The sequence below is a fragment of the Phoca vitulina genome, unplaced genomic scaffold, assembly GCF_004348235.1.
Source record: "Phoca vitulina isolate PV1807 unplaced genomic scaffold, GSC_HSeal_1.0 scaffold5, whole genome shotgun sequence".
Lineage (NCBI taxonomy): Eukaryota > Metazoa > Chordata > Mammalia > Carnivora > Phocidae > Phoca > Phoca vitulina.
In genome coordinates, this window is record NW_022589708.1 from 68,851,053 (window position 1) to 68,867,956 (window position 16,904).

General features: G+C 41.4%; 1 protein-coding gene across 11 annotated transcripts in view; it reads right to left on the minus strand.

The window, feature by feature from the left end:
* Positions 1-16,904, minus strand: part of FRY (FRY microtubule binding protein) — a 426,749-nt gene that overhangs the window by 70,725 nt on the left and 339,120 nt on the right. For all 11 annotated transcript variants that reach the window (XM_032403234.1, XM_032403231.1, XM_032403233.1 and 8 more), the window contains 5 exons: positions 14,435-14,691; positions 13,816-13,962; positions 12,397-12,565; positions 11,107-11,197; positions 5,286-5,368 (listed from right to left, as the gene is read on the minus strand). In XM_032403234.1, coding sequence (XP_032259125.1) covers positions 5,286-5,368; positions 11,107-11,197; positions 12,397-12,565; positions 13,816-13,962; positions 14,435-14,691 — 747 coding nt within the window. The remainder of the gene's footprint in view (positions 1-5,285; positions 5,369-11,106; positions 11,198-12,396; positions 12,566-13,815; positions 13,963-14,434; positions 14,692-16,904) is intronic.

Sequence of the window (16,904 nt, forward strand, 5' to 3'; positions counted from 1 at the left end):
GAAATACAGACATGCAAAAAGAAAACATTAAATCATGCAAATTCTCATCACTGTGAGAACTTGGTCTTTCTCCAATCTTTCCCATTTCAGTAAAATGCAACTCCGTATTTCCATTTTGCTCAGGGCAGGAGCCTTAGAGCTATCCCTGATTTACCTTTTACATCTCACATCCAACTCATAATCATGATAATAATGATGAGGATAACAATAGTAATAAAAATAATAACATTAGGAGCTAACACAGGGAGTACTTCCTTTATACCACGCACTGTTCTATGCATTGCACATATTCTTTTAGAAGATTCATTTATTTATTGGGGGGGGGCAGGAGGAGAGGCCCGATGTGGGGCTAGATCTCACAACCCCAAGATCACGATCTGAGCCGAAATCAAGTCAGATGTTCAACCGACTGAGCCACCCAGGCGCCCCTGCATTGCACAAGTTAATAGCCCAATAATAGGTACCTCTTACCCCCACTTTACGGAGGGGCAACAGAGGTTAGGCAACCTGGCACCATATTCAGTGAGCTCTACCTTCAAAACATATCCAGAATAAGACCACTTTTCCCCATCTCCATCACTGCCAGTGTAAGTCACCACACTCTCTCACATGGAGCCTGCAATGGCCTCCCTACTTCCATCCTTGCCCCTCGACTGTCTGTCTTCCACAGAGCAGCCAGAGTAATCCTTTTAAAACAGAAGTTCATCCACGTCTCTCTCTCTCTGCTTGACACTCTCCAGTGGCTCCCCTTTCCACTCAAAATGAACTCCAAACTCCACACCATGGCCTTTAAGGCCTCACAAGGTCTTCCTGCTATTACTCTCTTGGCTTATCTCCCACTACCATCCTCCTTGCTCACACCACCCCAGTCATTCTGGCTTTCTTGCTGTTCTGTGATCACACGAGACACTGTCCAGCTTCAGGGCCTTAACATCTAGCATTCCCTTTGGCTGCAGTGCTCCTTACCGGAGGGCCCATGGCTCCTTTACCTCACACAGGTCTCTGCCCAAGTATCAATTTATTGTAGAGGATTTCCAGGATCACTCTATTTAAAATCTACCCCCCACCCCCAATCACTTTCTATCCTCTCACTCTGCTTTAGTTTTCCTTCCTGGAACAGATCATCCATTCATCAGCACGGAGTACCTCTTTTGACTCTCATATAAGCTCCACAATAGCAGAGACTTTATTTTGTTCATTGTTGCTTCCCTAGTACCTCGAACAGTATCTGACATGTAGTAGGGAATCAACAAATAGTTTTGGAATAAATGAACTTCCTTAACAATATCTTTAAAGTAAACACAGCAGTGAGTTTCCAAATAACTTAACCTTACACTTAAAGGAGCTGGAAAAAGAACAAGCCCCAATCCAGCAGAAGGAAGGAAATAATAAAATCAGAGCAGAAATAAATGATACAGAAACTAAAAAAACAACAGAACACATCAATGAAACCAGGAGCTGGTTCTTTGAAAAGATCAACAAAGTTGATAAATCTCTAGCCAGACTCAGCATGGAGCTCCTTTTAGAATGCTCTCAATAGAGGTCAGTGGCATTCAAAGACAAGCAGGTCCCCTGGGGGCCACATGATATGAGGCAGGCACATGGCTTCAACAAGCTGGCTCAATCCTGGGATAGGTTTTAGTGTATTAAGAAGAAGGATATATTAGATCATCTTTAGGCAATTTCTACCATATGTAGATTTTCTTGGCTGCACTCTTGAAAGGCAGTGAGAGGTAACAGATTCGAGGCTCCTGGTCCCGTGCAGAATGCTGTCCTTAGTGGTCAGCAGAACCAGTGGAGGGGGTGTCTATCCATTGTGAAGACTGAGCCTTACAGCAAGGGCAGGCACGAGGACACAGCCCCTTTCTGGGATGTCAGGGAAGGGAGTTTTCCAGGGGGGCAAGGTCAGGATTTGCCTCAGAAAGCGACTGTTAGGTCTTACTAACACACCAAAAATCGAGCAACTGGAACCCTCTAAATTCTATGCCATGAAGCTTGGCCACAACAGTTTTAGCCCAGAAAAAAATGTAAAGCATGTGTGACAGTTCCTCATCTCAGACCTCCCAGTAAATTACCTACAGAATGTTCCACTTTCAGCAAATTAACGTTTTGAGTAACTATCTAGGATAAGCTAATTGCAAAATGTACTTCTAAGTAATCAGCTACTCTATAATAAAACTTAAAAGGAGAGCAGAAATGGGAAGAATATCAAAGAACTAAGAAAAAGAGAAACTTGTGAGATTTCTGTTAGGGAAAGGATATATTTTTCTTTGTTTCAATTATGTTCTCAGATACACATCTGATCAGCAAAAATGCGCTGGATTTTTAGTGATTGGATTAGGAATAAGTGGGTCTGAAACTGGTTTTCTACAGTTAGGTCTAAATCACTAGGACTCAGCTGCGATCCAGCTCAACTAGTTCTATCTATATTATAGGGTTAAATACACTAGCATATGGCCTTGGAGAATAATCCAGATATTTTAAGTAGTCCTAAAAAAACTTACATCATATTGGTAGGAAGATTTTTATAGATCTGGGTCTAAATCTGTTTTTTGTCCATTTTACTCAAGGTTTTTTTTTTTTTTTTTTTTTTTTTTTTTTTTTTATAATAGAAAAATACTCTCAAGAGGCTGCACACAGTCCTTCCATCTGGGTAAACCCAGATTATGAAGCCCTGGGGCACTAGGTCTCTCCTGATTCCTTCTTACTCTTTCTATCTCTAATGATCCTCTCAGGAATTCAGGGAGAAAAATAATTGCCCTTCACATACACCAGAAGTGTGGCCATACGGTTTTGGAATTGAGCCTACCAATCTTTGCTTTTCTTATGGCATAGACCATTTCCATCCTTGTGTAGCTAGAACCAAAAATATATCAGGGAGGACCCAGTTACCAAAGTCCTAAGGGGATCTGTGCCCTATTAGCTGCGCTGCCTCCTCCAGACACCCAGAGTTAACTTCTATTACTTAAACACCTAGAAAACGATCTTAGTATGTATTTTCTGGGTTTTTCTGTGATGAGAATATGGTTTGAGTAACTTGATTTCATTTTCCCTTACAATTAATAATTTAAAATATAAGCTCTCAGTCCCCAAATGACATGCTATGAACTGGAACTTCTCTGGTCAATAACTACAACCATGTAAAGGATATTATTGATAACACGACTCAACTGGATTCAAATTCTGTACCAAAATTTTCCCATTAAAATGCTGTTTATTTTATGCTGGCACAACAAGTTTATAAAACAACATTTCTAGGTGAAATAGATGCCATGATGATAACATTAGATTTCTTTTTATGCTTTTCACAACTATTCACTATAGTTTTTTTTCCTCTTCACAAATACTTCCATTACTTTTTCTTTTTGTCCCTAAAGCCAGTGATGTGAGTTTACGTAATGACACAATTATCTCATTTTACTATAATTATCCTCTGAAATTCACTATATATGTATTTTCTTTTTTTTTTTTAAAGAATTTATTTATTTATTTGACACACAGAGAGAGATAGTGAGAGAGAGAGAGCACAATCAGGGGCAGAGGGAGAAGCAGGCTTTCCACTGAGCAAGGAGCCAGACATGGGGCTCGATCCCAGAACCCTGGGATCATGACCTGAACTGAAGGCAGCCACTTAACCAACTGAGCCACCCAGGTGGTTTTATTATAGCATTTCTACCAAATTCTACCAAATTCTATGTTCTAGACCCAGAGCAAAGAGATACACTTTAAAGGAATCAATTGGCAAAGACAGCAATATTCCTGATGTAAAATCCACAGTCATAGAGTTTTGTTTTGTTTTGTTTTATTTTGTTAAAGAGAGAGAATGAGCAGGGAGAGCAGCAGAGGGAGAGGGAGAAATAGACTCCCCGCTGAGCAGAGAGTCCGATGCGGGGCTCCATCCCAGGACTACGGGATCATGACCTGAGCCACAGGCAGATGCTTAAACGACTGAGCCACCCAGGCGCCCCTAGAATGTTATGTTTTGTTATGCTTGTCACATTTTGGCGGGGGGGGGGGGGGGGGGTAGGATTTGACTACTTCACCTTTTCATGATGCCATTTTTTTTTTTTGTCCTCCAATTCTGAGTTACTGTTGCATAGCAACCAGACTTTTCTTGAACCAACAACTCTCCATTTCTCAACTACTACTCTCCTCATCTGTAAAATCTAGTCCCATCTAAAACTGATGGTCAGTGCCCCTGAGATTTCAAATATTCAGTGTTTGGATGGTATGGTCCCCTGATGGGGCAGAGAAAGAAGAGAAAATACAAAGAGCTTTATTTTACCTCAGATTGATAGTACTAGTAACAAGTTATATAGGCATATAGGTGAAACTTAACCTATGTTAGAGTATGGCAATTATATACGGATTTTAGACATCCTTTCCATTGGTATTTTCAGGGCTGGAGAATTGCCTGTCTGTGCATTAAGAAGCAGAGTCAGGGCAGCTGAAATACGGTGTCATTACAACTACATAGCTCTTACCCACTCTGCACATTTTCCGTAAAAACAAAACAAATCAGAACAACAACTACAAAGGCCCTATGCATTGACAAATGAACCTAACTCATGAAATACCATCATATTTACAATTTCCACCAAATGAGACAAATAAATCCCACCAGATGGTTTACTGATTTCCTCAGCACACCGAAATGTCACAGGGAGTGTTCTTTGGTTCCAGAATTTCTGCAACTTGTGACCAAGTGATACCCTTTACCTGCTCAGTATCCACAGAAGCTGTTCAGGGCTTAAACAAAGTAAATGAATGCATTGACCTTTTTGGTGTTCCCACCTTCCCAGGTACGGAGAAATTCCTGTGACAGTTATATCTCCCCGTTTAGTGAGGTTTTCACTTGGGCTACTGACACTATGCCCTTGAGAAATTCAATGTGAAAACACATCCTACCCTGGGCGAGCTGACTCACAGAGCTTAAAGGTCAAATCCACTCTTAAGAGAGGTCGAAAAACTGAACTGCAACATTTGTTCTCTAATGGGACAATTTCTGACTAGGCCTTCCCCAGCTGCATTACCAAGGAAAAATGCCAAGAATATAAAAATATGGATTTGGGCAGTAGTTTGAAGTTTTCTAATTTTGATTTGTCCATTGCATGGCTTCTTTTTACTGTTAAGATGCTGACTCTATGCTTACCTGCATAGCTGGATTACGTAGTTACTTAGTATTTATGGGTCTCTTTTTAGTAATTAGAACAGGAATAATCAAAATGTTCACTTTCCACTCCCCAACCACCTGTATTCCATCTGAACAACCTGCTGGTACTTACTTTTATCTTCATCATATGATCCTCCAGAGCTATTGCTGTATCTTGACTCTAGGCGGGTGTGGGCTCTGATGACGTTACTAAACCTTCAAATACAAGAACAACCGTTGGAAACACTGACATGTGTGTGTATGTGCTGTTACTCATAAACACATACTATTATTTAGTGGTTGAGTTTTTGGCAGTGAGTTCCAATGATGCTTTTCCTAAAGGAATACTGTAAAAATTGTACTTCAAGCATTTTGTTTTCCTTGAGAGGGCCAGTGGTCACCCTTGCTCAGAAGCACAAGTTTAAGCCTTCATAAGCTAAATATTTTAAGGCTAGTATTTGGATTGAGCCCAAAAATAACATCTGTTTAGAAAGAAAATAGATATGACGCTGAATAATTTGAATCCCTTATTCACATGGTAGCCTGGCATAAGGTAGGTGGTAGGTGGTCAATAAATAATTATTGATTAAGTCAAAGTAGATAGAATTGGGAATATGCAAAAATGGTTTCATAATAAATCTTGGGTTTTATCAGCTTTACAGTTTCCCTTAAAATGATCTGAAGGTTTTCAGGAAAAGGTCCTAGGTGTGGAAACGGGCTGAGTAAGGTTATACGACTTGTCCAGTGTCAACCACAGAAAGGTGGCAGGAGGAGGATGCTTTGAGAACCATGCTGCCTCTGAGCAGGTGAACAGGTGATTTTAGGACTGAGCGCTCACTCACTAGCTCTGTGACCTTGGCCAAGTCCTGTATTTCCTTGGGGACCCTATGTCCACACCTGCCAAAAAGGAATAAGAATAATACTTCACCATTTATTTCACTGGGGTTGTTGTGGGAATCAAAAAGAAATAATGCACGAACGTTTCCCAAACTGTGAGACATCCAAGTTATTATAAGGCATTAGTTATTATATTTCCACCTTGAATTTCTAGAATGCCTTGCCTTCTCTCTTCAGGGCACCAAAGGCTTTCAAATCAATAGTATTTTTGTCATCCAAAGGCCTACATGTAGGGCAACGGGGTGGCTAAAGGGAAGTGATGATAAAACTTTATATTTATTTTATATAAAATGGTACAGGTTTTATCTACTTAATATATATGCAGTCAAAGCAAAGAATTAAGGCTATGTAGAAATATCTGGAAAATTCAAACCGGAGCAGGTGTGTTCCCCTTCATTACTGACAGGTGTTCTGCCTTAACTGACAATCCCTCTAGAACACTGGGGAATGCAGGGCTACTGCTGTCCTCCAGTGTATGGAGAAAAAGAGATGCTTTAGGAAAAAGTACTGAATGTGCCATTAAGACCCCTACCTTGTCCCGGGTGTATAATCTCGGGACATCAGTGATTTAGATTTGCTGAACACAGAAATGTAACAGACTCTAATGACTTTGGTTTTATTCACCTCTTTGATGTTGGCTGCAGCTTTTTCCTTCTCCTAACACAGCCATCTTTTCCCTAATAACTCTGTATCTTTTTTTTTTAAAGATTTTATTTATTTATTTGACAGAGAGAGAGACAGCGAGGGAATACAAGCAGGGGGAGCGGGAGAGGGAGAAGCAGGCTTCCTGCTGAGCAGGGAGCCCGATGCGGGGCTTGATCCCAGGATCCTGGGATCATGACCTGAGCCGAAGGCAGATGCTTAACGACTGAGCCACCCAGGCACCCATAACACTGTATTTCAAGCATTATTGTCATATCTTTTGGGCTACTGCTTCGTGCATCCATAAAACAGAACAGCTAGGACATCTGCTCGGTCTGTCTACATCAGACTGAACTTACGAAATTAGAAAAGTGACAAACCTATTACCTTCTGAAGATGTTCTTTCATCATACTTGTGCTGACAAATGCAAAGTTAAAAACAGCATAGGTAGAGCCCAGACCTCATTCAGCAAGGCATATAATCAGGGGGATGAAAGAATTCCACATGTGGAGACTTCCGCGGGACAGAGAACTCATGAACCATATACAGTATATGCTGGCTTTCTAATCACGCTCTGGAGGGGCCAGGCAGGAAAGAATTATAGAAAGGATGACAATCCTTCTCTTTTCCTTTGAGATACATCTAAAGGAGAGTTAGGCAGAGGTTATGAAGCCAAGACGAACATGAGGAGCAAGCCCCTTCCAGACTGTTCTCTTTACTCTGGAGAAGATCAAAACCACAGTGTAGCGAAGTACAAGCTTGGCAACAACAACAAAAAAGTAAAAACTGGCTCCTAAAATCTGTTATTTTCCTTTGCTTTCCTGGCTTGAAGAAAACAATTTTGGGTCTGGGTTTTAGAGGAATTTCAATGATTAAGTAGACTAAATAGCTTTTTAATATCAAAGGTACATGTCTTAAGAAATATATCATGAATATCACTCTGATAAGAGAAAAACTAGAAGGACAAAATGTTTCTCTAAATTTTAACTTGCTGATTTAGCTCAAAGTAATACTTAGGCAACTTTTTGTAGATTATTAATTTCTATCTCTGTATCAAGCGAGATTACCAGAAATTCATACATTTGAAGCTTATTGCTTTGGCTCCCTATGAAAAAAAATCCTTTCATGGAACCTATGAATTTATCAAATAAGTATTTCTTAAGGGTTGATGTATTAAAAATACTTATGTAGTTTGGTTCTGCATATTTCACAAACTGCTACAAACAGCTATTTTAATAAAAAATGTGTTCACTTTGTTGTTTAATAAAAAATCCCTACACGATAAATCCTTCTTTGAATTTAGGATAGTTTCGGGGTGCCTGGGTGGCTCTGTCAGTTAAGCGTCTGCCTTCGGTTCAGGTCATGATCTCAGGGTCCTGGGATCGAGCCCCACATCATCGGGCTCCCCACTCAGTGGGGAGTCTGCTTCTCCCTCTCCCTCTGCCCCTCCCCCCCACACTCATGCTCTCTCAAATATATAAATAAAATCTTTTAAAAAAATAATAGGAATTTAGGGTAGTTTCTGTTAGTAGCTTCCATGAATAGTTTTTATTTTTACACACTGAAAGTTATAAAATTCACTGTATTCTTTTTTTACTTTGGCTCTTGAAGAACTCAAGTTTAGGTTAATACTAACTTTTAGTAGTTCTCCTTAGTGAGGACTTGAGGACTTTCAACAAAACTATCTTACTCTCCTCTTAGCTTGGCTCTTATTCCTTTACCCTTGTTTTAATGATACTATAACCTATCTGAACTTTTTGTTAATAGATATTATAGTATTAAATATTACCAAAATACATCAAAGGGCCATTAATCTAGCTGGAAAAAACATGGCATCAGGCCTGCTTCTTTGCACAACTCCATGGCGCCCCCTGGAGCCCAATAATGTATTTTGGTGACTAGTACCCCTAGGAGTTGGGTAACACAGTAGCCTGGTCAGTATTTCTGACCAACTGTTATCTGTAGACTCTTTGTCTACAAGGACTTTAAAGAACTATAAAGAACAGACTGTTCACAAGGACTGTAAAGTAACTATCTTCTGTAATGGGGTTAGCCAGAGGGAGGGAGAAAGGGGCCGGATGGTGTTTGGACAGCTTATCTCTGGGGTGGTCAGATTTCTCCCATTTTTATTCACATACTGAATAAACATTAAAGAATTCGTACTATGTATAGCATAGTAGGCTAATCATTAAGGATAGCAATATGTATGCGAGATATGTGGTCTCTGTTTTCCAAGAATGAAAATCTAGTGGTTGAGACAAGCATGTGTACAAGTGCCTATAAATCAACATGACAGAGTCTACAAGAAAGGAAGGGTAATAAGTAGATTCAAGAGAAATAAGGTATTTTAGGCTGAGGGCACAGTCTACTTTCACAGAAAAAAGAGAATGTATTAGAGAAATCGTGCAGATGGAGTACAGGATCAAGGGAATAATGGTATCCTTTGGGATAGAATATTAGTATATATATGGTTATATACACATGAATATATATAAATTGGCCAATAAAGCTATAGATAAATAGATATAGCTGTTATGAAAGAACCAGATACATATGCCTATGTATAAAAAGTGTGGGTATATAACTTCATCAAGCTCTCCACTGGCCAACAGAGATACAGCGAGAGAGGAGGACAGCAAGAGTTAAACAAGAAAGCCTCTATTAGAGGTGTTCTCTGGTCTTGATATTAGAGATGATATTAGAGGTTAGCCTCTTAATTTCAAGGGCCACCACTAAAAACTTGGGTAGGACACTCAGGACTCTGGTCCCAAAGGGGCCTTTGTAGTGAGATGTTAATATACAGACATTCATCACCTTTCTACCCTAAATAAAATTAAGATTGGAAAATTCAGTCTAGACAACAAATGATAAAGAATGTTACACTCCAATTAGAAAGTAGAAATATCTTTAGAGAAATAATGTCATTATTTGCCATAAGGAAGTTTCCAAAGAAGGCACTAACAAATACAGATTAAAACCATGTTAATTAATCATCTTGTATTGTCATTGATGTATGGAGTATGAAAACCTTTACTCATTTCCAAGAATGAAAGAAACGCCTCTATTAGAGATCTGTATTGGGCGAGGTCTATGATCATGATCCACTGGGTTTGGGCTTTTAACCTGAAGGAAGGCTCATGTGCATGAGCATCTGCCTAAAGGCAGTGTAGCAACCCAGGAATGAAGGTACTGGGGAACCTGATAAGGGCCCGAACTGGAAATGAGCCTTCAGAACTCCAGAGGCAGTCCATCTTATGTCAGATACCCATCCACCTGCAGCCCCCGGCCATATTCTCCTGCACAGGATGAAATCCTGAGGACGGTCACGAAGCATCTGGAAGCATTATGGGTTGAGTGAATTATTTCAATTAGTTGATCTATTGAATTTTCTCCATTATGAATCTGTGTGAGTCTCATCCTTGTTACTAATTTCTTAAGTGAAACGGCTCCTCAGGAGTTTTCACTAGAAAATTGTCAGCCTAAGGAGTTTTTGACACCATGAGAATCATTTTAGTTTTTATTTTTTAAAGATTTTATATATATATATATATATTATTTATTTATTTATTTATTTATTTATTTATTTATTTAGGGCACAAGCGGGGAGAGAGGCAGAGGGAGAGGAAGAGAGAATCCTTAAGCAGACTCTCTGCTGAGCACGGGGCGGAACACAGGGCTCGATCTCGGGACCCTGAGGTCATGACCTGAGCCGAAATCAAGGGCTGGATGCTTAACCAACTGAACCACCCAGGCACCCCATCTAATTTTTATTTTTTAATTTGAGTCCTATTTATTTCTTTTTGTTTGTTTCTCTGCTCTTCACAATTAACTACAGGAAATAGTGATGCAGATTTTATTTATTTATGAGTAGCTTCTGGACAATGTAAAGGGCAAGAGAAATACCATTAAAGAGCTAATGTGAAGGGACTAGAGGCTTCTTTTAGCAGGAAAAGGCAGTGTTGTTGGTTAACCAAATTTGACCATGTAAAGACAGAACAAAAATGACGACGTTTCATAGGACTCACCTCAAGACAACTGCTCAATCTCTTAAGTAATCATTCCACAGCCAGATCTGAAAATTTCACATGGAAATTCCCTCTAATTCCAGATGGTCTGTGCCCACTAGCAGAACCACCAGTGGTTTTTAGTAAGCCCTGCAGTAAGTGGGATTCAGCCACCAGAATGACATCCCTCTTAATCTTTCTTTTCTCTGGCTTTTCTCAGGGAGAAATCATTATCTTTAGGGATATACAGAGCAGAATCAGAGTCAGTTTGTGTTTCTAAAAGCAAAGAAGAATGTGTGTGTGTGTGTGTGTGTGTGTAATTTATGAAACACCACAAACTCTTACTGACGCCTTTGTATAGACTATTGCTGAAAGTTATACTGGACATTAAGCCAAATGTGTGCACCAACCGCTCATCAGATTCTTTCAATATCTTGCTCTCCTCGGCGTCTGGGAAACTGTCTTGGCCGGCAACCACCGTGTTGCTGCTGGAGGTGGTTCCTGGAGGTAGGATTAGAAGAAAATGTAGGGGGAAGGGTTAAGCCCGGGTCTCAAGTAATTACAGTGAAGGATTTCTTATAAAATCTCATGTTTGAAAGATTCCTTACATCTTCTATACAATCTCAGACATTCTAAACAAACTTCCAAGCCCACACCACTGAAATGGGAGAATCCCAGACATCTGTTATGGTCAAACCAAATTCCTCAACTCTCTTATGAAGTGCAGCTACAACATTCTTGAAACACTTTCTTCCTGACCACTTAGGTAATGAGCTTATTTACAGTGGCTGACCCTGCTGCTAGATGCTTTAGTATTTCTGGGTCCAGGAGTTATTAAACTAATGTTAGTGAAGCAAATCCAAGTACCTAGAGCTTCTGATCCCTGGGCAGTATACTGCTGCTCTTCGAGAAGATGCTCTGGCAGTAGGTGCAGGGCAAACAGAGGGCATAAGAGACCAGGGGAGGAGAGAGATTTGAAGGCAGTTATGGTATTAGGAAAATCAAAGGGAAGCCGGCTTCAAGGAACTTGAGGAGGATGTTATCTATTTCATAAAATGATGCTGAGAAGCCAATTTATTGAAAGTGGTAATACTGTTGAGGGGCATTTTAGTTAACTCTGGGAGATTATTAACCAAGAAAATTGCATAGATATAGAAGGAGGGTCCAGAAATGAGATTCCTAAGTGACTGCCGTGTCCTGCCAGGGATCAGCCTAAAGTACAAAGCTCCATGGCTTACCAATACCGGGTCACTGACTGATGGTCACCTTTACAAAATGATTTCATTAAACCGATAAGGCCCTTCAAGAGTCTCAGCTATTCTGAAACCATCTTTTTTTTTTTTTTTTAAGACTTTATTTATTTAATTGAGAGACAGAGTGAGAAAGAGCGAGAGAGCGAGCATGCACGCGCAGGCAAGAGCAGGGGGAGGGGCAGGAGGAGAGGGAGAAGCAGACTTCCCATGGAGCAGGGAGCCTGACTCGGGACTCCATCCCGATACTCCGGGATCATGACCTGAGCTGAAGGCAGATGCTTACCTGATGGAGCCACCCAGGTGCCCCTGAAGCCATCTCTTAAATGAAAGTTCACACAGGAATAAGAAAAAGTAACACACACATACACTCCTATCCCTTCAGTGCTCTCCATACAGAAAAACCCAGAGATCCCAGACAAGATGTCCACCCAGCTGCCCTTCCCCTACCGGAGGCTGCCGCGGAGGCCTTGCTGCTGGCTGCGAAGCGGTAGAAGGGGGGGTTGTCACAGTGCTGGACGATGGGATTCACCGGCTCCGTCTGCTGCAGCTCGAAGAGAAGCTCCTCCATGGTCTGGATGGTGTTGTTACGACACAAGTAGATTGCCACCTTTTTAATCTGAGAAGAAACAGAACGTAAGGGATGTCTTCCAGAGCCTCGCCCACAAGAATGCTAGACCGTAACCTGTTCCCTTCCATGAATGCGTCCTCCCCGAGCTACCATCCTGATAGCTTGGCTTCATGGTCTCCTAGCATGAACCAAAGCATTTGGATTAAAACTGGCCTCTCTGCACATGCGTGTCTGACAGAAATACATGTTAAAGGCCTTACCTGCCCTAATGGCCATGTTTACAAAAGTTACCTTTGGGGCACATGCACTCCCTCTCAGCTGAAAACTTGCCCGCTAAGGCCTTATCTAGAAACAAGTTTATTTATACAAACCATGGGAAAAAACTGCAAGTTATTTTTGTTTGAATAAGGAATCCAGTCCCCTGCTCTTCTCTACTCTCCTCGAAACAAGTGAATTTTAGCTGTTTGTGGGGTTTTAAATTTTAAAAATAAGTCTGGATTAAAGCTCTGCCTTACTGTGGCCCTCACCGTCCACCCTGAGGCATGGAAGCCGCAGTAGGGCTCAGGTGGTTCAAAACAGCGGGCAGGCAGAAAATCTCTCACAAGAACCAACAGCACACAAATGCCAACTGAGTTAGGGTTTTATTTTATTTTTTTTATTTATTTTTAAAAAATTTTTTAAATTTAAATTCAGTTAACCAACACATAGTACATCATTAGTTTTTGATATAATGTTCAATGATTCATCGGTTGCATATATGAATTAGGGTTTTAAAAATGTTGTCATTTTATTGATCAGATCACCTTTAAATACAAACACTAAATATCATGTATCTCAGGAAGATTTCTCTCTGCTTATTTCTCTCCTAACACTTACATTTGAAGAGAAACACCTGGATACTCCCCATTTTTATTCTGTTTTAAGAGCATCAAGATGTAAACATGAAGCATTTTTATTAGTCATAATATAATGTGTTACTGAGTTTCTCTTATATAGTGGGTCTACTGTTTACAGAAGGCAGCTTTTAGTAGCTGTTAGGAAAATATCCACTTTAATTCATAAGTTTCTGTGTCCAAAGGCTTAGAAAGAGGATGACAGGTGTCCCTAGGACACTGTAGCCTGCTTCTCAGGGGGCAGAAGGACACTTTATGTAACATGTAGATGAGCTCCTGGGAGATGAGCGTGACTGACAAAATCTGACATCTCCATTTTACTCAGTGCCAAGAGCACATTCTGACTCGCAGCTGCAAATACAACCAACAGGAGCAGTGACTCCCGAGAGTCTGAGGGACACTTACATAGGGCAAGAGAAGCGTGTCGCTGCTAACCCCACACAGGCTGATCAGGAACTGCAAGGTGATCCTCAGGTTGTTGCTCCATTTCTCGTTGTTGGCTAAAGCATTCCAAGCATTTTCCATTTCTGGTCCAGGAACTTCATCGCCGTACTATAACACACAAGAGAAAAACCAGCCCGGGAGACGTGTGGGAAAAATGGCAGGATGCAAAATGCCTGATTAAAAGTTGTTATAAGGGTCATGGCCATCTCAAAATCCTAAGAAGGGGGAGACATGGCCATTCTTCAGACAGATGCCATTTTTCAGCAACTTACAATGCACCAAGCAGTAATGTACGTACTTATTGTCATGATTTTTAATATGTTAGGGTCCTTATTTTTATTACTTTAAAAAACTGTGGTAAAACACACATAACATAAAGTTTGCCATTTTCAAGCATACGGTTCAGTGGCCTGAAGTACATTCACATCACTGTGCAACCATCGCCACGCTCCATGCCCTATTCGTGCGATTCTTCATGGTAAGAGCTGCTTGCCCTGAGTGGGCAGCACAGGGTTTGATCAACCCAGGGGTTCCCTGGATGACAGAGCCGTGCTCTGAGGCACGGATCCTCGGAGTTTACCTTGGCCGTCATGTACATGAGGTTATTCAGGACCAGTGACGTGGCTTCCGGGGAGCCCCAGCCACTGCCTCTCAGCCCGTGTGAAGCGGTCACTTCCCCTTCCTGGTCCTTGACGTCATCGTCTGGGCTGCTGGGGCTTGACCCCGGGAGGAGGAGCCTGCTGTCCACCAGCTCGATGTTGTGCAGCCAGGGCAGCAGGTAGGTGAGCATGATCTGACGCCCATTTGGGTGTGTCGTGGGGAACCGCTGGCTGACCTCTAAAGGGAATGGCAGTGACACAGAGCCGTACGTTATCTCATCGAAATAAACGAAGCTATTAACACCAACGGACAGATGGAACAGTGACTTCAGTGTACAAGGCATTTTCACATACAGCAGCTCCTCAAGGCCTCCAAATCTTACAAGTGAGGCTTGTCCTCAAGCCTCTTGCGTCTGGCGCTCTGTGGAGCGTCGTCAGAGAGCACAGCGGGAAAAGCATGGGCTTGGTCGAAGTGGAGTGAGGCGCGAGGCTTCATGAGTTCAAATCCACTGCTATGGAAGAGGCGCATCAGAGCGGACAAAACAAGGGGCTCGGAATCAGGACATGTGATTAGATCCCAGCTCCTGTTACCTACCAGCTGCAGGAAATTCTGTGTTAGTTATTTAACCTCTCTGTTCCTCATCTGTAGAATGGGACCACCTTGGGCCACTGTGAGGATTAAGAGATAGGATCATAAGGTATCTTACATGCTCAGCACAGTGCTGGGCACCCAGGAGGAGCTTAATAAACAGTGGTTGGGACTGTTGTAACAAAGGACTATTATCTTTCCGCTCTTCCGATAGTTTACCAAGTGTCTTCCATGAACTCTTCGCTGTAAAACTGAGAAGTGAGCCTCCAGCATGTGGACTCACGTTCCTGGTATCGACTTGAAAACTGCCACCTATGTGGCTGGCACATGCTCAGTGCTGTACTTTGTTTTATGAAATAAATGAATCAAAAGGGTAAAACTGGACATTCAGCCCAGTGATTTCACCCTTATTTTCTGTGATAGCATTCATGCCTTGTTTCACTGTCAGCAGCATTTAATTTTGTGATCTGAATAAGCTTTCTATAGAAATAAAAGCACAGCGTTACCTATATGCTGCAAGCTGCTTGTAATCTTTTATTTTTAACATCTAGAGAAGAAACGGTTTTATCCTAAGGGAAATTCGAAAGCACAGTCTGATGCACTTGTTATTACCCAGCGTGGCATGTAATCTCATTTGGAGAGCTCTTGGCTGCTAAACAATAGAACAATGAAGATGCCAGGAATTACACCAAGATAATCCACTAGATCTCTGAAACAGTAGCTTTAATTGATTTGGCCCTTTTCCTAAAATTACAATTACCATTTTTTTTATTTTGAAGAATATGAATATATTTAATGCTGGGCCGCAATAATCAGGGTTAAGCTGTGATGTTCCACATAGCTCAAAACTTCAAAACTGACTTAATTTCTAAACTTTAGGGATGTGATGACTGATATCATGAACTTTTATGACACATATTCAGATCCTTCAGATCCCAGAACATTTATTTATTCAGCATACGGGGCCTTTTCTAGGGGCACGTCACTGTGCTAGGCACTGTGGAGCCAGCAAGGACTCAAGGTTTAGTTCGTGTCCCTGAGGAGGAGGCTCTGAGGCAAGTGATGCTGACAGGTAACTCTGGGGCGAGGTGGCAAGTGACAAAGAGGTACAAACAGAGTGTTGCAGGGGTTCGGTGGAGGAAAAGGCCTTCTGGTTACAAGGATTCAGGGCACGTTATGGCAAAAGAACTATTTTAACTCTGCTAGAAAAGGATCGGGAATTTGGAGGGGAATAAATCCTTCCAATCGGAGGGACAACCGCTATTAAAAATACATTTTTTAACAGTGGCATAAAAACCTCTAGTCTTTTTGAGGCAATGATTACCTTCTAACACATCACATGATTTGCTTATTTATGATGTTTATTACATCTTGTCTGTCAGACGCAAGGTCCAACCGGTGTGTGTGTGGGGAGAGGCACCTAAATCAGGGCCAGGATTGTAGAGGTCTTTCTGAAGGGAAAGGGGGAAAAAATGCCACAGGCATGCAAACAACCCCCACTCACCCCTCCAGCAACAAATTAAAAAAAATGTGAGATGGCTGTTCCGTACAGTTTCTGGCTCCTCTGGGAGTGACCTGTGCAACTCGCCTGGCTACTTCCAAGGAATTAACCTATCTGACATTACAGGCAATAAAAATCTCACCACAGGGTTTTTAGTAGTAAAAGCAGTGAAAACAAGAGCTAGACAATCTCTATAGCCTCCTCCTTTTTCCATGTTATTTTCAACAAGTTATTCCTCATAAATCAAAACAGCCCAAAGGTCAATTCTTGAAGAAAAACTTAGATTGCACCTGCTTGCCACTCACTGTATGAGCTTCTTTTGTTCTTGAACACTCTGTACTATTTACCTCCTCTTCCCTGA